This window comes from Bubalus bubalis, chromosome 8, assembly GCF_019923935.1.
Source record: "Bubalus bubalis isolate 160015118507 breed Murrah chromosome 8, NDDB_SH_1, whole genome shotgun sequence".
NCBI lineage: Eukaryota > Metazoa > Chordata > Mammalia > Artiodactyla > Bovidae > Bubalus > Bubalus bubalis.
Window position 1 is genome coordinate 85,871,910 of NC_059164.1, and position 25,310 is coordinate 85,897,219.

At 38.5% G+C, this 25,310-nt stretch overlaps 1 protein-coding gene across 5 annotated transcripts in view; it reads left to right on the forward strand.

The window, feature by feature from the left end:
* PTPRZ1 (protein tyrosine phosphatase receptor type Z1) overlaps positions 1-25,310 on the forward strand; it is a 210,330-nt gene that overhangs the window by 62,962 nt on the left and 122,058 nt on the right. For all 5 annotated transcript variants that reach the window (XM_025291413.3, XM_025291412.3, XM_025291414.3 and 2 more), the window contains exon 2: positions 3,647-3,712. In XM_025291413.3, coding sequence (XP_025147198.3) covers positions 3,647-3,712 — 66 coding nt within the window. The remainder of the gene's footprint in view (positions 1-3,646; positions 3,713-25,310) is intronic.

Genomic DNA, 25,310 nt, shown 5'->3' on the forward strand with positions numbered 1-25,310 from the left:
TAACCTTAAATGACTACCCTTTTATGGACAATGCTAAAAAATGTGTTATGAGCCTAATGTTTAATTTTTAAATAGAAAAGCAAATATATGCATGAATATTCAAAGCGGTATTTTTCATAATAGCCCCAAAGAGGATACAACCCAAGTATCCAACAGTTGATGAATGGATAAATAGAAAGTGGCATAGCCAACATCAAAACAAAAATTGTGGCATACAAAATGAAACAGGCAAACAAAACTGTATTCAAGGCAATTGCAGTAGGGCAAGAAGGCAGACCCGAATCTGAACTCAACTCTGATGAGGCCGAGAGGGTAAGGTGTTTTGAGAGCTAGGTTGATCCCAGTGTAAATGTAATTCAGGACATTGGAGAAAGTCATTGGCCATCTGCATTTGCTAGTTGGCTCCACCCAAAAGAAAAATAAGCCTATATCATTATGCAGAGGTAGTTTTTACAACTTGGAGCAAGACACCTTAATAGAAGTTAGGCTGCTACCCTCCCACAGAACGTGGGAGATAAGGGTGCTTATTTCCTTTGATAGTTTCTTTTCAGAGAGATGTTTTCCTTAGTTTTGATAAGTACAGTCCTAGTTGTAGAATGGCATATGGGCTATTTAAAAAAATGTACTTCTCAAAGTAACAAAGAAAGAATGTATAAATGAAATGTTGGAAGAAATAGGAGGTCAGAAACATAGAGCTAGGACGTAGCCTGTCCTAAGTTTAGTCAAGCTGAGGGGAGCTTTAAGGCCATCTTGGACACCGAACAATGGAATACTATTAGACAATAAAAAGGAATGAAGTATTACACTGCAGTATTTAAAGTGGATAACCAATAATGGCCTACTGTATAGCACATGCACCTGTTCTCAGTGTTGTATGGCAGTCTGGATGGGAGGGAAGTTTGGGGAGAATGGATACGTGTATGTGCCTGCATATGTGTTCACTCATGTCTGACTTTTTGCGCCCCATGAACTGGGGCCCGCCAGGCTCCTCTGTCCTTGGAGTTTTCCAGGCAAGAAATACTGGAGTGGGTTGCCATTTCCTACTCCAGGGGATCTTTCTGACCCAGGGATCAAACCCATGTCTCTTGTATCTTCTGCATTGGCAATTAGATTTCTTTATCAGCTGAGCCACCAGAGAAACCCAGATACATGAATGAAAAGTGAAAGTGTTAGTCGCTCAGTCGTGTCCAACTCTTTGCGACTCCATGGACTGTCACCCACCAGGCTCTTCTGTTCATGGAATTCTCCACGCAAGAATACCGGAGTGGGTTGCCATTTCCTTCTCCAGGTGATATTCACCTGAAACTGTCACAACATTGTTAATCGACTATACTCCAATACAAAATAAAAAGTTTAAAAAAAGGAATGAAGGACTCATATATTCTACAACATGGATAAACCTTGAAAACATTAATTTGCTAAGTTAAAGAAGCCAGCCATAAAAAGCCATGTATTACATGATTATGTATTTAGAAATATCTGGAATATCCAAATCTATAAATTAATGGAGGTCGAGGTGGGGTTGGGGGTGGCAGCTAAAGGTATGAGGTTTCTTTTGGGGGATAATAAAGATGCTTTAAAATTTTCTGTAGTGATGATTGTATAACTCTGAATATAGTAAGTGCCATTAAGTTGTACACTTTCCTGGGTGAATTGTAAGGTGTGTAAATCATATTTCAATAAAACCGTTATCAAAACAAATGTTTGTTGAAATGTGCTACATGGTCAATAGAATATTTACCTGTATTTATGGGTAGAGAAATTTTTAAAACAATTTTTTTTGCTTTCTCCAAGGTAGGTTTTGGTTTTCAATAATCTATGGATTCAGAATGTGTATTTCTGTAAGATAGCCTGCTTTTAAGTTTTTGTAAAATTTTAGTATGTATTGATGTGTTCTGCTAATCAGGTTGTGTATAACATGGAATCGAAGAAAAATAATTTCTGAAACGTGCTTGAGATATTTGCCTCCCTTAAATTGGGAACTGTCAAAAAAGAAAAAAAAACATCTGTGTAAAGAGAATAAGAGGAAATAAGAGTCTCTCTTCAAAACTGATGAGAAATACATATAATATGTATGCATATCTGCAGTATGGTATAAATAAATCCTTGTATTCAAATGAAAACCATATGGACAGAACCCCAATTTATGAATATGTAATGTTCCACATGTTCATTTGTAAACTAGCTATTTGCAGCCTTTTCTTTTTTTGGTCATGCCATGTGACTTACAGGATCTCAGTTCCCCAACCAGGGACTGAACTCACCACAGCAGTGAAAGCCCGGAATTCTAACCACCAGGCAACCAGGAAATTCCTGTAGCCTTTTCTACAGAAACAGTTTTGGCAACACTGATCAGCTTCCAAACCTAGCTCACAAAGATGTATTTTGCTCACAATGTAGCTGAAATGGCGTAGTAGTGTTAAGACAGGCTGGAATAAAGGGACAATCGCACGAAGAGGAGAATGGATCATAGCGTCCCCGTTTCTTGGGTACAGGCATGACTCCAGGCAAAATTCTGAACTATATAGAGTGAGCCTTTGGCTTCCATCCATTTTCCTTTCTGTAGCCCTTGCCCCATGTTCAAGAACTAGAGCTTCTCTCTCTAGGTCATGAAGAGTCCACTATTTTATGATGCCCCAAGCTTCCCACTGGATTATCGCCCTCAGGCATCACTGTTCCTCTAAGAGACAAATTCACTTACACTGTCTAACACAAGCTTTGTCCCAGCCAACATGCACGTGCGCATGCGTGCACACACACTGAAATTTCCATTTCTTCAAGACTATTAATTTTGTTGTGCCTTAGAAGTAAATTTTGAAAACATGGTAACCTCTGGATCTCCTAGAAGCATTTACAGATACAACTTGGGTTGTAACTTGAAAAGTATCACTGCTGCTGCTAAGTCACGTTAGTCGTGTTTGACTCTGTGTGACCCCATAGATGGTGGCCCACCAGGCTCCCATCCCTGGGATTCTCCAGGCAAGCATACTGGAGTGGGTTGCCATTTCCTTCTCCAGTGCATAAAAGTGAAAAGTGAAAGTGAAGTTGCTCAGTCCTGTCCAACTCTTTGTGACCCCATGGACTGTAGCCTACCAGGCTCCTCCGTCCATGGGATTTCCCAAGCAAGAGTACTGGAGTGGGGTGCCATTACCTTCTCCGACCATTCTATCTTGCTGCTGCTGCTGCTGCTAAGTCGCTTCAGTCGTGTCCGACTCTGTGCGACCCCATAGACGGCAGCCCACCAGGCTCTGCTGTCCCTGGGATTCTCTAGTTAGTAGGATTTCGTGTATTCAATCGAGGGAATGGTAAGAAAAATCTAAAGATAGAATAGGCTGTCCTTTCTGACCCTAGTCACTCTATGAGATGAAATCCTCTAGGTTGCTCATGCTTTTCACAGAATACCTTCTTTGTCTCTGCCTGAACTTCAGCAGTTTTAACATGTGCCTTGCTAAAAGTTACACTAATTTCCAGAAGAGGGATGGTGGAGTCTATAATGGTGGCAGTTGAAATTGTGAAGATGACGTAGAAAAGAATAATTGAGGACCATTATTGTATGAATGGTGCTTTGGGCTTCTTATGTTTTTTAAAATTTGTACATATACATTTTTCTACACATTGATCAATTGGTTTTTTTTCTTGGTTGTAGATTGGATTTATGGATACTACAGACAACAGAGAAAACTTGTTGAAGAGATTGGTTGGTCCTATACAGGTAAATATATTAGAATATAATGAAATTCAATGAAAATTATCATTGTTTTTTGTATCTGCTCTTATATGTAAAAGAAAATTTTGTAGCTCCACACATCATTTTAACTTAGCTATATGGGAATGCAATTAATCACTAAAAATATATCATATGCAAAATGATTTCTAGTGAATTTCCATTAGCAAATTGGCAGAATAGAGTATATTGATCTCAGACAGAGCTAGATTTGTATCTCAGATCCACACTAGCTATATCTCCTTGGGAAAAGTATGTACCCTAACTGAGTCTCAGTTTTCTCATCTGTGAAATGGAAGAGTTTTCTGAACATTAAATGGAGTTGACACAGTGCCTCCTTGTAAATAGAAAATTCTCAATAAACTTTATCAGCTATGCTTGTTATGATCACAGTTGTTGTTATGATTAATATTAACAAATAATGATGGTAGTCTTGCCTTCAAAAGGAGTTTCCTTCTGAATTAGCGCGCTGAGTTAATTGGAATCAGGGTTAAATGTGATTTTGTGTGATTACTGGACTTGAGTTAGAGCATCATTAATAGCTGATGTTGGCTTAAAATAATTCCATCAGAAATGATGATCAAAAACCTTAGGAAAGACGAGAAGCTCTAGGCCTGATTGGATGAGCTTGGGTGGACTCTGGAGGGAACAGAACATGCCTGATAACCATCTGAGATAGAGTTCAGTGGTAGAGTTGGGTACTCATTAGAGATAAGATTGGGTTAATAAATTGGAATCAAATTAAAAGACCTTTAACATGAATCTAGCCAATCTGTTTTATAGATGAAAGAGAGCAGCACCATGAATTTTGTAGTGAGGCATGCATTTTCTTTTTTTAATTCTTACTTTAAAAGTAGAAATTAAAAAAAAAATTCATTCAAATACAAAGAAGAATATAAAACCACTGTTTACTCCCTCCAGGTATATCCACTAGAAAATTTGGTATATTCTTTTCAGGACAGTTTTTATTATATTATGTTTATATTATATTATTATATTATGTGTATATGCTTTTTACCTAGAGTTTTGCATCCAATTTATTCTAGTAATTATTTTTTTTAATTTTATTTTGTTTTTAAACTTTACATAATTGTAAAATTTGCCAAATATCAAAATGAATCCGCCACAGGTATACATGTGTTCCCCATCCTGAACCCTCCTCCCTCCTCCCTCCCCATTCCATCCCTCTGGGTCGTCCCAGTGCACCAGCCCCAAGCATCCAGTATCGTGCATCGAACCTGGACTGGCAACTCGTTTCATACATGATATTTTACATGTTTCAATGCCATTCTCCCATTTCCTTATTTTAGTGATAATCCCTATTGATCCTAGTACTTAGTGTCTGCCTAACAGTCTATAGGATAAATGTTTCATTTTTAATATTTGGATATTCAGGCTGTTATAAACAGTGATAAATAGATGAATAGAAATGGTTTATATTTTTATCATTTTTATTAAAGAATCCTTGATATACCATTACTGAATAGAAAAAAACAAATGCTTTCAGAATTCTAGATACACATGACCTAGTTGGCCTCTAGAGAGCATGTATGGGCTTATGTATAAGTAAGTGACCACCCCACTGAATAAACCAGGATTTAAAGACTGTCATTTTGAAAATCTTCACTAATCTGATATGCTTAAAAAATGACATTTTAATTTTAATTTGTTCTGTTTGATTACTCTTGAAGTCAGGATTTTAATTTTTATTAGCTATTTATATCACCTTTTTGATGGAATGAGTTAAATTAGAACATAGAATAATCAAGATATACATTAAAGCAGGAAAAATTGAACAAATTAAGGCATGTCTAGCTTGTGACTTCTGTGCAGATGGGTGTGTGGTAGTTCTACATGACATTATATATAAAGACTTGCCTTTAATTTACCCATTTATAATTATGACCTATATTTAAGGACATTCTTTTTATTATTAATTTTTTAATCTTGAGAAATACATAACAAAGATTCTCCATAACTTTGTGCCATTTTTAATTATGTAAATTTATTATTTTGTAAAGTTTTGTTTATGTTTTGCTATTATATATCCAAGGTAATGAACATCCTCGAATTCTATTTCCTTGAGCAATTGTTTTTTCAGAAAAAATAGACTTTAACAAAGAGAGAGTTGTTGGATCAAATTGCCAAGTGTTTTTAATATTGATATAATGGTCAAATTTTAGAAAATTGTTTTTCCCCACATTTTTATCCATTTCCTCACATTTTTACTCACACTTGTTTTAAAAATCTGGTCAACTTGATTGACAAAAAGTAAAATCTGATTTTTAATTTGCTTTTTTCTAAATATTTAATTTGTTGTTCAGAAACTAGAAACAAGAAATTAAAGTGTCTGACTCATTGCAGCCCATGCACTGAAGCACACCAGGCTTCCCTGTCCTTCACTATCTCCATGAATTTGCTTAAACTTGTGTCCATTGAGTCAGTGATACAATCCAACCATCTCATCCTCTGTCAACCCCTTCTCCTCCTGCCCTCAATCTTTCCCAGCATCAGGGTCTTTTCCAGTGAGATGGCTCATCACATCACTGGCCAAAGTATTGGAGCTTCAGCTTCAGCATCAGTCCTTCCAATGAATATTCAGGGTTGATTTCCTTTTGGATTAACTGGAATTGATGCTTTCAGATTGTGGTGCTGAGGAAGACTCTTGAGAGTCCCTTGGTCAACAAGGAGATCAAAGCAGTCAATTACTTAATTTCTTAAATTACTCCAAGTAACAGGGTTTAGGTTAGGGTTTTGGGAGGACGAATGGTAAATAAATACTGCCTGGGTAATGGTTACTTGAATAAGAATGGTAGACCTGAGTAACTGGTATTAAAAAAAAAAAGGACAATCCATTTATTTAACTTAGTTTCACTTTTGTTTTCAGTAAAAGGGTGTGTTATATTCTTTTTTAATAAATTTCTGTCTTAGTTTCTCTGGATTTGATTCCAGGACCTGCTTATAGTTTCAGATGAGGACATTTTACAGCTGCTTAGCTCAAGCTGAGTGCAGATTGAGTATTTTGTCTGAATTCATAGAATGTCAAAAAGAAAACAAATAAAAAAAAGCCTTTATCCAAATGAACACTTCTCTCCCAAGCAAATCATACCCAAGTCAAAAATTTTAAATATGGATTAATCAATGTTAAGTATATTATCTCTTTTTATTTTTAATATAATAATGGTTGGTAGTATTTTCAATTTCTATGCTTATTATCCACCTGGAAAATGAAAAACTATGTGTGATAACTATAAAATTTCAGGATAAATTAGTTTTAAGAGTCTTAAATTTAATTGATGAACAGCTGAAGTAAATTGATTTTGACCACACTTAGTCCTAGTTTTGTTCATAATAGCTTATCTTGTTGAGCTGTTAGACTGTCTTCAATCTTGGAAGAAAAGACTTGCCCTTGAATGTATATATAGAATTCTATTCATAAAAGTTACTAAGAGCATAATAACATCTGCCTGTAAGAGAGCTCATTGCTTTACCATAAGCTATTTAAAAATGTCACATGGCACATCAAACATGATTTAAATAGAATCACTTAAGCTAAGATTGTTTCAGAAATATTATACAACTGCAATATGTGGAGAAACAATAAAAATCCATGTTGGCTGTCAGATGGATAGAGAAACAGTGGAAGAGGAGGAGAAGAGATTACTCTTTCAGTTGTGTTTTTTTTTAGCATAGACTATAAACAACTTTTCTATTCAGGATATATCCTATAATTACGCTGAGAAATGGCAGGGTTGGTAAATACAGTGAACAGTCCCATTTTTAAAGTTATTACGAGAAGGTGAGCAAAGTTTATCACTCTGCAATGAAAGAGCGAATAGTAAATCTGAGAACGTCAGCACTAAAATCCAATTCTTTCCTTAGTAACTTCATTTCATGTAAGGATTTCAGAAAATGAATGTCCTTCTGTCTATTAATGATAACTTTTCTATTAACAATGTCTATACAAAGACAATTCAATGAAGAAAGAAAAACTAAGTCATTTGGTCTTTTTTTTAATATATATCATGAACATGTAGCCCACAATGATCACGAGATTAAAATCTTCCCTCTGTTTGAGTTGTTAGACCTTATCAACTTAAGCAATGAGAAGATCATCAGAAATGAATGGACTTCCACTGCTTATGTCTTAGAAGTGATCACTATTGAAATGATTTCCTGGATTTTAAAATACATATATTCAGATGTTTCTTTTCACCATATTTTAAGACATCTTGAAACTGGAAATTGTATATTGATATATTTTCAAGTGTTCTTAAACCCAGAGAACTTTAAAGTTTTAGTTAAAGGGTTGCATTGGCAAAACAAGATTGCATTAGACCACACAGGAGTCACTACTGGACACCTGACTGAACACCTCAGAAGGAGGGAACCTCTGAATGCCAAACTGATTCTGCTTCCTCAAATAGAATATCCTGTCTAAATAGTATTTCCAACAAATATATAGACTAGAAGATACTACTTATGGAAAACAAAGGAACCATAATATAAGGGTGTGTATTGTGTGGTTTGGTGTTTGGCATTTATTTTTGGACATAGTTGGGTTTAGTAATTTTGCTTCTCTTAACCTAGGAGAAATAGGTAACTCAGAAAGAAAATTTAAATCTGTATTGAATAATGACTGATTTTTGACTCATTCGGTCATCTCTTTACATCTGGAATCTGAAAATTCTTTTAACATATGATGCTTTCCTCTGAATCATCGCTCCTTATCTTAGACTATTCATTTCTCATTTCCAACTTAAGAATGAAAAGGCACGTTCTAGAACTCTGTGTATAGAGTTGCCTCATTTTTGTAAAATATTATATATTTATATGACATAGAAGAGAAACCTGGAAGGTTATACACCACCCTGTTGGCAGTGGTTTACCCCTGAAGAAGGAGACTGTGGAGGGCCACTGGAGGCAGGAGACCTTCACCTCTTACTGTATGCTATTGTATCATGCTCATTTTTTAAACACGTATATTCTAGCAAAAGGTTTTCGACACCCTTCTGTTAGTTTTAGCTAAGAAGGGCAAAGCAGTTAGATAATGAGCCCAGCTTTGCATTTTCACCAGTCAGGACGTAGGGACTGTGCTGAGCTGAGGTGTGAGGCTACCACAGATATCTAATCAGAACATGAGGACTTCCTGGTCACCCCTAACATTCAGACTGACCAGACTGTTTGCTCTGTATTTCAATTTTCTTTCAGTAAATAATTTTTAATAACACTCTGCCTAATTGTGCATGAATCAAATCAGTGTTTCACTTTGTGAAATCTCTTTGAACAATTACACTACAGATTGAGCAGATCCAGTCACTTGAACAGATCCAAGTGATCATTAGTTGGCAGTATGGCACCCCACTCCAGTACTCTTGCCTGGAAAATCCCATGGATGGAGGAGCCTGGAAGGCTGCAGTCCATGGGGTCACTGAGGGTTAGACACGACTGAACGACTTCACTTCACTTTTCACTTTCATGCATTGGAGAAGGAAATGGCAACCCACTCCAGTGTTCTTGCCTGGAGAATCCCAGGGACGGGGAAGCCTGGCGGGCTATAGAGCATTCTTTGGCATTGCCTTTCTTAGGGATTGGAATGAAAACTGACCTTTTCCAGTCCTGTGGCCACTGCTGAGTTTTCCAAATTTGCTGACTTATTGACTGCAGCACTTTCGCAGCATCATCTTTCAGGATTTGAAATGACTCAACTGGAATTTCATCACCTCAACTAGCTTTGTTCGTAGTGATGCTTCCTAAGGCCCACTTGACTTCACATTCCAAGATATCTCACACTAGGCGAGTGATCACACCACCGTGATTATCTGGGTCGTAAAGATCTTTTTTATATAGTTCTTCTGTGTATTTTTGCCATCTCTTCTTAATATCTTCTGCTTCTGTTAGGTCCTTACTATTTCTGTCCTTTATTGAGCCCATCTTTGCATGAAATAGTCCTTTGGTATCTCTAATTTTCTTGAAGAGATCTCTAGTCTTTCCCATTCTATTGTTTTCCTCTATTTCTTTGCATTGATCACTGAGGAAGGCTTTCTTATCTCTCCTTGATATTCTTTGGAACTCTGCATTCAAATGGGTATATCTTTTCTTTTCTCCTTTACTTTTGGCATCTTTTCTTTTCACAGCTATTTGTAAGGCCTCTTCAGACAACCATTTTGCTTTTTTGCATTTCTTCTTCTTGGGGATGGTCTTGATCCCTGTCTCCTGTACAATGTCATGAACCTCCATCCATAGTTCACCAGTCAATCTGTCTATCAGGTCTAGGCCCTTAAATCTATTTCTCACTTCCACTGTATAATCATAAGGGATTTGATTTAGGTCATACTTGAATGTTCTAGTGGTTTTCCCTACTTCTTCAATTTAAGTCTGAATTTGACAATAAGGAGTTCATGACTGAGCCACAGTCAGCTCCCAGTGTTGTTTTTGCTGATTGTATAGAGCTTCTCCATCTTTGGCTGCAAAGAATATAATCAATCTGATTTCGGTGTTGGCCATCTGGTGATGTCCATGTGTAGAGTCTTCTCTTGTGTTGTTGGAAGAGGGTGTTTGCTATGACCAATGCGTTCTCTTTGCAAAACTCTATTAGCCTTTGCCCTGCTTCATTCTGTATTCCAAGGCCAAATTTGCCTGTTACCTCAGGTGTTTCTTGACTTGCTACTTTTGCATTCCAGTCTCCTGTAATGAAAAGGACATCTTTTTTGGGTGTTAATTCTAGAAAGCCTTATAGGTCTTCATAGAACTGTTCAACTTCAGCTTCTTCAGTGTTACTGGTTGGGGCATAGACTTGGATTACCGTGATATTGAATAGTTTGCCTTGGAGACGAACAGAGATCATTCTGTCATTTTTGAGATTGCATCCAAGTACTGCATTTTGGACTCTTGTTGACTATGATAGCTGCTCCATTTCTTCTAAGGGATTCCTGCCCACAGTAGTGGATATAATGGTCATCTGAGTTAAATTTACCCATTCCAGTCCATTTTAGTTCGCTGATTCCTAAAATGTCGACATTTACTCTTGCCATCTCCTGTTTGATCACTTACAATTTGCCTTGATTCGTGAACTTAACATTCCAGGTTTCTATGCAATATTGCTCTTTACAGCATCGGACTTTGCTTCCATCACCAGTCACATCCACAACTGGGTGTTGTTTTTGCTTTGGCTCTTTCTCTTCCTTCTTTCTGGAGTTATTTCTCCACCGATCTCCAGTAGCATATTGGGCACCTACCAACCTGGGGATTTCATCTTTCAGTGTTCTATCTTTTTGCCTTTCATACTGTTCATGTGGTTCTCAAGGCAGGAATACTGAAGTGGTTTGCCATTCCCTTCTCTAGTGACCACATTTTGTCAGAACTCTCCACCATGACCCATCCGTCTTGGATGGCCCTACATGGCGTGGCTCATAGTTTCATTGAGTTAGACAAGGCTGTGGTGCATGTGATTAGATTGTTTAGTTTTCTGTGATGGTGGTTTTCAGTCTGTCTGCCCTTGGATGGAGAAGGATAAGAGGCTTATGAAAGCTTTCTAATGGGATACACTGACTGAGGGGGAAACTGGGTCTTGTTCTGATGGGTGGGGCCATGCTCAATAAATCTTTAATCCAGTTTTCTGTTGATGGGTGGAGCTGTTTTCCTTCCCTGCTGTTTACCTGGGGCCAAACTCTGGTGGAGGTAATGAACATAATGGTGACCTCCCTCAAAAGATCCCAGGCATGTACTGCTACAGTTTGTGCCCCCAACCCTGCAGCAGGCCACCACTGACCCATGCCTTTGCCGGAGACTCCCAGACACCCACAGGCAGGTCTCCTGTGGGGTCACTGTTCCTTTCTCCTGGGTTCTTGTGCACATGGTTCTGTTGTGTCCTCCAAGAGTCTCAGTCCTATATAAGTTCTGGAAGCTCTATAGTGGGGTTAATGGCGACCTTCTCCAAGAGGACTTAATCCATACCCACACCAAGAGCTCCTGTCCCTGCAGCAGACCACTGCCGACCTGTACCTCCACAGGAGATGCTCAATCACAGTTCTGTCTCAGTCTCTGTGGGGTCCCTGGGTCCTGGTGCACACAAGGTTTGTTTGAGCCCTCTGAGCTTCTCTGGCGGGAACGGGGTTTGATTCTAAACGCAAATTTGCCCCTCCTACAGTCTTGCTGGGGCTTCTCCTTTGTCCTTGGACATGGGGTATCTGCTCACAGCCGCTCCAGTGCCTACTGGCGTTTTTCTGACTTTGGCCGTGGGGTGTCTCCACCTGGCAGGTTCAGCAAAGCTCAGCCTCTACTCCTGACCTTGGACGTGGGGTAGTGGCACCTGGTATGTCCCTGCAATTTATTTCTGGCATGAGTGAATAAAGCTGGGATGTGATAGTGTTTTCATTTTACAAGATGAAGTCACCTGCTCAGATTTAAAAACTGAGCAGAAGACTGGAAACTTGAATCTGGGGCTTGACTCCCAGTGCTCTTCTTGAGACTCCTTATGGCCACATCTGAGTCTTGTGTTTCAGTGATGTGGGTAACAACACAGAGCTGTTAGATCTCATAATTATCATGTAAATATTTTTTAAAATGCTGATTCCAAAGCCAATGTGTTTGGTATGGTCCTTTTTTTTTTTTGCTTTATGCATGTATCTTTTAAAATAATGTATTAAGAGCAGTCTCTTCTGAAAAGTGAAATTGTGGGGGCCTTTTATTTTCATCTCTGCTTGTCCATATCTTCCGGCCTGTCTACACTAAACATATATTTATTTTATAGCCGAGTTGGGGAAAGGGGGCTTAAAACGTCTAATTAATATAGTATAGAATAAATTTATTTAAATTAATTTTTTTTTAATTCTGTGTGTGACGAATGAGTTGTTTTGCATCACAGAAAGTCTTCTGCTTCATTGTCTGTCCTCATTTCATATAATGATCTAATAGTTTATGTGTCTGAGGGCCTTGTATCTGGGTCTCTTCCTACTTGACTGAAGCAGAACTTCTTTACTGATCAGTCAAGTCGGAAATACTGTGTTAATCGTTAATATCCTTAAAAAGCAGGTAATAAATTTAGTGTGGAAATGGATACAATGCTCCTAGAAGGATAGGCATATCACGGTCCACTTGCATTTTACCCAAACTCGATCTAACCAGGATTCCAGGGAGGGCACTTAAAATCTCACACAATTGGATTTTCTTCTCTGCTGTAGTGCAGTATATTCACTTTGCATTCGTTTCACAGTCAGGATCATTATCCTAGCTCAGTGAGAATCAATTTCTCATAGTTGATTGTCTGAATCACTGCCAACTCAGTCACATTTTCTACATCATTTACCAGAAAGTATAGTTTTTTAAAACATCAGAACAATTTATGCAGGTAACCTGTAGCCTCACTCTGCCCTCAGATGTGCTTCAGAGCAGTCACCCGCTCCTGGAGCTCAAATGCTTCTGCAGATTGATTGACAGTGTTGCTGACCTGTAGATCAAAGGATCCCCCATTCCACTTCCCCATTTTCTAAGTGAGCTTCTATAGACATGAAAGAGTTCATTCTCTGTTGCGAGGAGAACAGTTCTTTAGAGTGCAGTGTCTATTGTTTCCTTTAGAAGAATAATTACATCTTTAGTTTCTGTGGATGTAGTGAAGAAAGCCAGTATGGGACGTGTGTATGGGGCTTTGGAGTAGATTTGAGGAGAAAATTCTGTGACTTTTAATTATTATCCTTTACCCCGCATGTGTGCATGTTTTGGTAAATTATAATAACTGTTCTACTACTTTCATTTATGGTGATTGAGGTTGCTTTTTTTATGCTTCAACACAAGAAAGAAGATTTGATTTAAAGTCTAAGTCATATTGACATGTTTTTATCCCATCAACATTTTTTAAAAGTAAATTGAGTGGAAAATTAAGTTTGGGCACATGATATAAATTCCACTAGTGTGTCTGACCTTTGTTTAATCATTTATGAGTTATCACTGCAAGATGTTTATATAGATTAGATACCACAGAGATCTAAGGAACCGTATTATCTGATCCTAATTAATATTTGACATTAAATAGTCTCATCACCTTCCAGTTTCCTAATGCTAAACATTAAATAGCAAGCAGCTGTTGGTCAGATAAGTGTTAAACTTTGTCAATTTTATACACACACACACACACACACACACACACAAGTTTCTCGCCATATTTGGTCTGTGTTAGAATAGATTACAAGACATGATGAAATTCACACGTCTTAAGACTGTATGTTATAGGTTATTGCTAAAATTATCTGTTTAATAGTGTTAAGATTCTGGCTAAATTATCACAAATAGTTGTATATCATATAGTTGCTCACAGTATATGAATATCCATCAACTAAAAATAACCTTTTGTGACTATATGAAAGTTCTCCCTATTTAAATAACAAGAGCCAGACATCCTGGAATGTGAAGTCAAGTGGGCCTTAGAAAGCATCACTACGAACAAAGCTAGTGGAGGTGATGGAATTCCAGTTGAGCTATTTCAAATCCTGAAAGATGATGCTGTGAAAGTGCTGCAGTCAATATGCCAACAAATTTGGAAAACTCAGCAGTGGCCACAGGACTCGAAAAGGTCAGTTTTCATTCCAATCCCTAAGAAAGGCAATGCCAAAGAATGCTCAAACTACCACACAATTGCACTCCTCTCACATGCTAGTAAAGTAATGCTCAAAATTCTCCAAGCCAGGCTTCAGCAATATGTGGACTGTGAACTTCCTGATGTTCAAGCTGGTTTTAGAAAAGGCAGAGGAACCAGAGATCAAATTGTCAACATCCACTGGATCATGGAAAAAGCAAGGGAGTTCCAGAAAAGCATCTATTTCTGCTTTATTGACTATGCCAAAGCCTTTGACTGTGTGGATCACAATCAACTGTGGAAAATTCTGAAAGAAATGGGAATCCCAGACCACCTGATCTGCCTCTTGAGAAATTTGTATGCAGGTCAGGAAGCAACAGTTAGAACTGGACATGGAACAACAGACTGGTTCCAAATAGGAAAAGGAGTACGTCAAGGCTGTATATTGTCACCCTGTTTATTTAACTTATATGCAGAGTACATCATGAAAAACGCTGGACTGGAAGAAGCACAAGCTGGAATCAAGATTGCCGGGAGAAATATAAATACCTCAGATATGCAGATGACACCACTCTTATGGCAGAAAGTGAAGAGGAACTCAAAAGCCTCTTGATGAAAGTGAAAGTGGAGCGTGAAAAAGTTGGCTTAAAGCTCAACATTCAGAAAACGAAGATCATGGCATCCAGTCCCATCACTTTGTGGGAAATAGATGGGGAAACAGTGGAAACAGTGTCAGACTTTATTTTTGGGGCTCCAAAATCACTGCAGATGGTGCTTGCATGAAATTAAATTAAAAGACGCTTACTCCTTGGAAGGAAAGTTACGACCAACCTAGATAGCATATTCAAAAGCAGAGACATTACTTTGCCAACAAAGGTTCGTCTAGTCAAGGCTATGGTTTTTCCTGTGGTCATGTATGGATGTGAGAGTTGGACTGTGAAGAATACTGAGCGCCGAAGAATTAATGCTTTTGAACTGTGGTGTTGGAGAAGACTCTTGAGAGTCCCTTGGACTGCAAGGAGATCCAACCAGTCCATTCTAAAGGAGATCAGCCCTGGGATTTCTTTGGAAGGAATGATGCTAAAGCTGAAACTCTAGTACTTTGGCCACCTCATGCGAAGAGTTGACTCATTGGAAAAGACTCTGATGCTGGGAGGGATTGGGGGTAGGAGGAGAAGGGGACAACAGAGGATGAGATGACTGGATGGCATCACTGACCTGATGGATGTGAGTCTGAGTGAACTCCGGGAGTTGGTGATAGACAGGGAGGCCTGGCATGCTGCGATTCATGGGGTCGCAAAGAGTCGGACACCACTGAGCGACAGAACTGAACTGAACTGAAAAATAATAAAATGCTAGATTAGTATGGGATTCCATTTTCTTAATTGGGTTGTTCCTAAGCTTTTTTGACAACCCACTCAAGTATTCCTGCTTGGAGAATTCAGAGGATAGAGGAGCCTAGTGGACTATAGTCCCTGGGGTCACAAAGAGTTGGACATAATTGAGCGACTAACACTTTCACTAAGCTTTTACATTTTCCTCCTTTTTTGAAAATAAAATTGCCAAAGCAGAAATTATAATGATAAAACTTAATAGAAACATTAAACTGATAGCTAATAATATAAATCAGTGGTTTTTAACTTTGGTGTGCATCAGAATTACCTGAATATTGTGAAATTAATCTAAAATAGGATTGCTGGGTCTGAATTCCAGAATTTCTGATTCAGTAAATCTGAGGTAGAGGCTGTAAATTTAATACCCAGCAATTCTCCAGTGATTTTGCTGCTGTTGTTCTGGGGAACCTCATCCTGCCATTTCCAGAGTCTAGATCATTCTCTCCTTGCGTGGCCTTAATTTGGGGAATGAATGAATAATACAGTATACGAGAGAAAGCACATGTTTGAATACATTTATCCACGTGGAAGTGCTTTAGCTCTCTGGATGTGGTATATTCACTTGGAAGAATATTATTATTGCTTCTGTTTAACATATGAGAATATTCTAAATGTTATTTTCAAAACCTGCTGTCTGCATCAGTAAAGAGAGAAGATAAGCTTTTGAACAGTTGTTAACACAACTTCTGTTGATTTGCTTATTTAGACAGGGCATCTTTACCTGCCTGGCTGAGTCCAGTGAGAATCCCTCACTAGTGAGTCTGGCTGCAGGCCATCTTTATCTTGAATTACTCTAGACACATTTATCTCTAGTAATTGCCAAGGAAAGTTCTTTTTCATAACCTTTTAAAAATCATTTTCTTCCATGTCCTGGCTATTATAAACAGTGCTGCGATGAACATTGGGGTACACGTGTCTCTCTCAATTCTGGTTTCCTCAGTGTGTATGCCCAGCAGTGGAATTGCTGGGTCATAAGGCAGTTCTATTTCCAGTTTTTTAAGGAATCTCCACACTGTTCTCCATAGTGGCTGTACTAGTTTGCATTCCCACCAACGGTATAAGAGGGTTCCCTTTTCTCCATACCCTCTCCAGCATTTATTGCTTGTAGACTTTTGGATCGCAGCCATTCTGACTGGCATGAAATGGTACCTCATAGTGGTTTTGATTTGCATTTCTCTGATAATGAGTGATGTTGAGCATCTTTTCATGTGTTTGTTAGCCATCTGTATGTCTTCTTTGGAGAAATGTCTATTTAGTTCTTTGGCCCATTTTTTGACTGGGTCATTTATTTTTCTGGAATTGAGCTGTAGGAGTTGCTTGTATATTTTTGAGATTAGTTGTTTGTCAGTTGCTTCATTTGCTATTATTTTCTCCCATTCTGAAGGCTGTCTTTTCACTTTGCTTATAGTTATAATAGCCAGGACATGGAAGCAACCTAGATGTCCATCCCCAGATGAATGGATAAGAAAGCTGTGGTACATATACACAATGGAGTATTACTCAGCCATTAAAAAGAATACATTTGAATCAGTTCTAATGAGGTGGATGAAACTTTAGCCTATTATACAGAATGAAGTAAGCCAGAAAGAAAAACACCAATATAGTATACTAACGCATATATATGGAATTTAGAAAGATGGTAACAATAACCCTGCGTACGAGACAGCAAAAGAGACACTGATGTATAGAACAGTCTTTTGGACTCTGTGGGAGAGAGTGAGGGTGAGATGATTTGGGAGAATGGCATTGAAACATGTATAATATCATATATGAAACGAGTTGCCAGTCCAGGTTCGATGCATGATACTGGATGCTTGGGGCTGGTGCACTGGGACGACCCAGAGGGATGGTACAGGGAGGGAGGAGGGAGGAGGGTTCAGGATGGGGAACACGTGTATACCTGTGGCGGATTCATGTTGATATATGGCAAAACCAATACAATATAAAGTTAAAAAATAAAAAATAAGATAAATAAAAATCATTTTCTATTGACCTGGTTCCAAAACAGCCTGGGTTCTAATGCTATCCGAATGGTATTATTTAGTTTCTGAATTCTTTTTTCTTTTCTTTTGACTTTCCAAATTCCAGTCTTGTAGTTCTCCTAATACTAGAGTAGGTTGCCATTTCTTACTCCAGGGCATCTTCCCAACCCAGGGATCAAACCCATGTCTCCTGTGTCTCATGCATTTTCTGGCTGATTCTTTATCACTGAACCATGTGCAAAGCACTAGTTCTCTTAAAGAAAAGTGAAAGTCGCTCAGTAGTGTCCGACTCTTTGCGTCCCCATGGACTGTAGCCTGCCAGGCTTGTCTGTCCATGGAATTCTCCAGACCAGAATACTGGAGTGTGTAGCTGTTCTCTTCTCTAGGGGATCTTCCCAGCCCAGGGATCGAACCCAGGTCTCCCACATTGCGGGCAAATTCTTTACTGTCTGAGCCACCAAGGAAGCCAAGTTCTCCTAAACTATACTTCTAATAGCGATTTCCTCCTAAATATTTTGGCTGTTGGTAATGTAATTTAATGTCACCTTCACAACTTGACAAGTAAGATTGAAATTTTTCTGAATTTTTTTTTTTTTTTTTTAGTAAATGTTATCCATTTCTTTCTTCAGTAGCTGTTTCAAAGTAAGTAACTCATATGTTTGTCACTTTTCAAGTCACTAATGGGAGCTCAGCTGATAAACAATCCACCTGCAATGTAGGAGACCCTGATTCATTTCCTGGGTCTGGAAGATCAATTGGAGAAGGGATAGGCTACATATCCCTTCTGATATTCTTGGGCTTCCCTGGTGGCTCAGACAGTAAAGAATCCGCTTGCAATGCAGGAGACCTGGGTTTGATCCCTGGGTTGAGAAGATCCCCTGGAGAAGGGAACAGCTACCCACTCTAGTATTCTGGCCTGGAGAATTCCATGCACAGAGGAGCCTGGCAGGCTACAGTCAGTCCATGGGATCGCAAAGAGTCGGACATGACTAAGGGACTTTCACTTGCAATGTCAACCACACAGACTAAATGATTTTACTGCTATTTATACAAATTGTATTTTCCATCACTGGGCTGTATTTTGTTTGGAATTTAGTCTCTCATTCTTGGGAGGGGGCAATATTTTTGAAAGTTTTAATATTTGTCCATAGAAACTGAGGGAAAGAAAGCATCTGTCAGATCTCATTATCCCAGCAGAAAACTTGTTTGAAACTCTTACAGTGGATGATAGAGCCTTAACTTGCTAGACAGTCCACTTCATTCATTTATTCATTCATTCACCACATTTTAATTAAGCGCTGCTTATTTGGCAGCAGAAAACAAGCATCTCTAGGTAAAGGAAGTGACTCCTAGTGACTTAAACTTAATGTTGCATAAAGATGCCACCTCATTCATGAATATTGTGTACAGTCATTTTTAGTCTGTTATCCTCTGGACACTCTCCAGAATTATACAGATTAACTTTATTCAAGTAAATATGTGTGCATGTTCAGTCATGTCCGACTATTTGCTACCCTATGGACTGTAGCCTGTCAGGCTCCTCTTCCATGGGATGTTCCAGGCAGGAATACTGGAGCAGGTTGCCATTTCCTCCTCCAGGGGATCTTCCCGACCCAGGGATCACTGGTTGGGAACCCGAGTATCCTATATTGCAGGCAGATTGTTTACCCCTGAGCCACGTGCATTCAAGTAAATAAACAACAACAAAATTTGTAAGGACACGCCATGTCTTAATTTAAATAAATGTTAGTTTTGATAAGTTTTTTGAATGGAAAGTTTGGGGAAAACTTTTTTTGAAATTTCCTTTTGACTCAATTTTGCCCTTTGGCTTGGGAGGATTCATAATATTACCCCAGGTGATATAAAGTTTCAGTTAAGCCTTGCTTAGACTTAGTCAACGTTGGCAAGTCCTAAAAAACTACAGAACACAGTCTAGTTTTCACTAAGATCTATAACTAGGCTATCCACTGTTGCTTTGCATTCTGAAGCTCCCTTCATTCTCACCCTGGTGGCAGTGGGTCAAGTATAACATCTATATCCAAGTCCAGTGCAGAGAGAAGATATTCCCTCTTTTGTTAGCCATGGGATATCCCTCCTGGGTTAAAGACAGCTGCTTCTCTAGAACCCTGAGAGGAATGCTAGACTTAGTGACAGGGTCATTTTCTCAAAAGTTTGGAAGAAGCAGCTTATCATTCTGGTCAAATTCCAAGTACTTGCAGAATAGAATTCAGTAGGGATCATGTCCTGAGTATGGAGTCTCCTTTACTCATTTAACATTCTGCACCCCACCAACCATGCATGTACTATTAGATGTTGGTCAGGAATCTAGATGATTAGTGACAGAGAAGCCAGAGGAACACTCAGACTCCAGTCTGATTATGAGTGGCAAATACTTTTTAGAGGTCTTGAATTTGAAATGAGAATTTTCATCCTAGTCTGAGAAGTGGGGAAAGGACCTAGGATTACCTATAAATACCTAAGTAACTATTCATCAATATAGAGCCACTGTTCAGCAATCCGAAGATCTCCATATTCCTGGGCTTACATGATGAGGGAGAACATGAGTCTGTCAGGGAATTCAAAGCCTCCCTCCTGGGAACCTGTGGAACGTTGGAGTTGTTTCTGTCCTACGCTAACCCTAAAATCAGTTGCCATGGCTCTTAATCATTTCTTGGAAAAGAGACTGAACATAACAAGAAGCAGAAAAGTTGCACAGAGCCTCCTTTAGAAATGGTGTCATCCTCAAGATTTAAAGATATTCTCTTGGTATGGTTGCACGCTGAAAGACCACCTTAACCCAGCAGAGTAAAATGGGAAACAACCCTGAGTAGTGGTCCATTGGATTCATGTTCTTCAAGAGTCCCCAAATCCTAGTAGATAACTCAGTGTTTCCCGTATAGAACCTCATAACTTCCCTGGCAGTCCAGTGGTTAAGAGTCTGCCTTCCAATGCAGAGGATGTGGTTTGATCCCTTGTCAGGGAACTAAGATCCCACATGCAGCAGGGCACTTAAACCCCCGTGCAGCAACAAAAGATCCTGCATGCAACAATGAAGACCCAACACAGCCAAAAATAAATAAATAAATAAATATTAAAAAGGAGAACCCCTAGGACCTCTGAGAAATGGAAGAATCAGGTTTATCTTTACAAGCCAAATCAACTGTAAGAGTTAAGGGGGGCACTGAAAGGCTAAGGGAGCCTCGTGGAACAGATGATGCTATTCTTGAAGGGTTCCCAAAACTTCAGCCTGCAGTCTCAACCCTCAGCCTTGGCACACCCAGTGAGCACACCTCACTTACCAACTCTCTGGATACACAGACTGGCGTGGCCCTTCCTGAGATAGTAGGATTGATAGGGTGGGGAAGCAGTTACTGAAAGGGGATGGTTTGAGTCCACTCCCTTGAGTGTTGCCAGCCTGCCAAGAAAACATGATTTTCTCACTTTGTGAAGAGTCTAGTCTAACCTGTTTCAGCTTCATTCAGCTTTTTAGATGTTCATCCTGACTAATCCTAATTTTTTGTAATCCTACAAAAGTCTTTTTGTATTCTCCCTCAATCCCTATAATCTGACACACAGGTTGGCTTCTTCCTGGCCTCTTACCTGCCTATGTCTTGCTAACTTTGTGACTTACTGATCCCCACACCCTACCATCATGGAATTCAGAGTAGCTTATTTTTGCACTACAAATGTGATACTCTGGTTGCCTTGGTTAATTTATTCTTGAAGGGTGTTGGATTTCATAAGAGTGCATAATAACTGATATTTTTGTATACAGTTTTTCTTGTAAAAAGAAGACATAAAATTTAAGTAAAATTTATTTCAAGATTGAAGATGCCTCTATTTTTAAACATATTCAGAGTTACTTAACAAAATTGCCTTGGCAAGGGTGTAATTTAATCTAATTAAAAACCCTGTATTACTTTCACATCTCAACAGAATGATATCACAACACGTGTAAATATTACTTAACACAACTGCTTATAGATTATATATGTGTAGTTGCTAAGTCATGTCTGACTCTTTGCAACCCCATGGACTGTAGCCTGCCAGGCTCCCCTGTCCATGGGATTCTCCAGGCAAGAATACTGGAGTGGGTTGCCATTTCCTCCTCCAATATAATATATATGATATGAGATATTCTTATAGTAACACCCTAGTGTTTCTAAAATGGCTTAACGACTGCGCTAAGAAAACTGATGATATGAAGTTTTCGTTCAAGTAACATTACTGAGGAATACAGCTTTATTATATTTTACCCATGGTTAGTCAACTAGTTTGTTCTCTTTGATTTCATAATTTCTTACTTTTATATAACAAAACTGTTAAAATAGAAGAATTATCATTTAACAAAATAAGCCAGTTTTGGCTAACCAATGAAAGCAAAGTGCAACTTTTGTGGTCGTCTAAATTTTCAAATTTCTCGTATTTCTCCATTCCCTCAGAGACTGTGAAGCATGTGTGCTTTGACTCAAAGCAAGTCCCTGAAACTGCTCTTTGGGCACCATTTCTCCCAATAAACCACCTTAGACACCCTGCACGCAACTCCAGCCGCTACCCTGACCACCATCTTTTTTTCTCCACAGAACCTGCCTTTCAGGCACACCCCGTTCTTAGGAATTTACCAGTAATCTGCTCTTCTATGTATCAACCTTTCATCTAAAGCCTCATACGCAGCTATCTGTCCTTGACAACTTCATCTCTAAGTACTTGTTCTCAAATATTGTTTTCCTGATCTGATGAGCTGCACTTGGAGACAGGAATAGGAACTAGTGAGTTCACGGGAGCTCTCTCAGGGGAGATGTCACACTGTCTTCGTAGGATGAATCCTTGAAAGAATAATTTTGTAAGAACTGCAGGCACAATGTCAGTTTGTAAGGGAGATAATTTTGATCAGCAAGCCTTTTTATGCCTTTCAAATCATACCAGATAAAAGAATAGTTTCATTTTCATTAGAATAGAATATTTTGCTTGTTATCTCATGCTTTAGCAGCTTTCTAGAAGCCATAAATCAAGGAAGTTATGACTGCATTATAGTTTCTCTAAAATTTGTTGCTCTGTTTTAATGTGATGAGATTTGTATACTGAGATTAAAAACATGGGGGTCCATATACATTATTTGAGGCTTTGGTTGTAATAAAGAAAATTGTAATCAACCTTATTGTCCAAAAGTAGGGGGGTAAATAAACTGCACATGTCTGTGTGTGTGTAAAATAAGCTATCATATATCCATGCTATGGGATATTATCCAGTCACTTTTTAAAATGTGGCTTATACTGAATGATCTCCAACACATTATTGTTTAGAGGCAACAAGCAGGTCATATCGACATATGTAACATAATTCTCATTTATGTAGAAAAATAAGAAGATAAATGATTACAAATATGTGCTTATATACACAAATGTAAATGCATAAACAAAGAACTGGAGGTCTTCCTCTGTTTTTCCTCTTCCCTTCATTTCCCTTTTGTTGCATTTTTTCCTATTTCAGTCTTAAAGCCATTAGGATATAGCATTGTGTACTTACTGCTATATCTAAAATGGATAACCAACGGGGACCTACTGTATATCACTGGGAATTCTGCTTGATGTTATGAAGCAGCCTGGAGGGGAAGGGAGTTTGGAGGAAAATGGTTACATGTATATGTATGGCTGAGTCCCTTTGATGTCGCCATGAAACTATCACAACATTGTTAATAAGTTATACTCCAATATAAAATAAAAGGTGTTTTGTTTTCTGTTTTTTAAAAATCCATTGGGAGAGGGCAAGCAAAATAAAAGTTTGAGACAGTGGAATGATCAACCAAAGGTGGACTAACCAGGACAGTGTTAAGTGCAAAGAGGAGGGCATCCACTCAAGATGATGGTTTGGCCCAGGGAATCAGAGACCTGTTGGTTCAAAGAGAGTGTCATATAGGAATGTTGGATTCAACCAGCCATAGACTGGAAATATTCAGGAAAAAAAATCCAGAAAGTTCCAAAAAACAAAGCTTGGATTTGCCCAGGTGCTGGTAACTATTTACATAGCATTTACGTTGTATTTACAAATATTTGTGTGACATTTACATTGTATTCAACATCATGAGCCATCTAGACATGATTTTAAATGTATGGGAGGATGTATATTGGTTATATGCAAATATTACATCATTTTATGTAAGGGAGTTAAGTATCCATCAGCTGCAGTATATGAGAGGGTCCTGGAATCAGTCCCCCATGGATACTGGGGGATAATTTTATACCAACTAGTTAACAAGTCTTACATTTTTTAAAAAAAGGAATAGAAGGTGAAGAAGGTTATGGAGTTTTTTTTACAATTCATATGGGTTGCTCTTTACATTTAGAATATATGAAAATTTTACTTGTTTAATAGAAAAAAAAGGAAAGATATTATCACAGAGCCCACCAATATATGCCTATCAGAGCAGAAATGAGATTACACTAGTCTCAACTACTGCATTACCTCTAGTTTTAACTGAAAACAAAGATAGTTGAATTGGTAATTCTACATTGAATTTATAGAACCTTTTTCTATAGAAGCAATTTGGGTTAGAAAATAATGCATGGAGCCTCATAAATACATCATTTTATTTGAACTACCCTTTATTCAAGTATGCCAGAAATTCTAACTAAAATAAATGAAAGTAGGGTGTTGCAGTAAAAATCTATTTTGTAATTCTTTAAGATTCTGCTACTTAGCCTCTATTAGAATTTTGTTTGTGAGGCCAAATCCAGACAAAACTATAAATTGATCTGTCATGGTAGCATTACCATTCTGGATTTTAAATAAGTGTTTTCTTTTAATGCACATATTGAAATCTCTTACTGTGACAAACTGGGGCACATGAAATGGGGTTTCATGCTCCACTGAACTGAATTCTCTGCAGCTGTTTAGAGAGTTTTAGTGGATTTATTAATCTTAGTGACCCTGTTTCCCCTTACATTTGTGAAATACATACTGCTATACATTTTAGTTATTCAAAAATGTTAATTCATTGATCTATCTGCCTGCTTGAAAGAGCATTCATGAGAACTAAGAGAAATGATACATGCTAATAAATACAATAAAAAGAATAATTGTAAGTGATACTTAACCAATTTGTGGTTCAGATGGTAAAGCGTCTGCCTACAATGCAGGAGACCCAGGTTCGATCCCTGGGTTGGGAAGATCCTCTGGAGAAGGAAATGGCAACCCACTCCAGTACTCTTGCCTGGAAAATCCCATGGATGGAGGAGCGTGGTCCATGGGGTCCATGGGGTCGCAAAGAGTCAGACACGACTGAGTGACTTCACTTGGTCTAGTCTCTATAGATACAACAATTAACAGAACAGATAAGGTACTTGCTCTGATTAGGTTTCCTTGCAATTAGGGAAAGAAAAACAAATAACAAGATAATGACAGAGTGTGGGAAGTATTTTCAAAAGAATAAGCAGTGATATGATAGGCAACAACCTAGCAGATGTGGGAGGGCCTTTCTAAGAGGGGGACGTTTCAGCTGAGATATGAAGGAAGAGAAGGAGACTGCCAGTGAGGAAGAGAATGTGAACGTGAAGTCGCTCAGTTGTGTCCGACTCTTTGTGACCCCATGGGATTTTCCAGGCAAGAGTACTGGAGTGGGTTGCCATTGGAGGTCAGCTTTT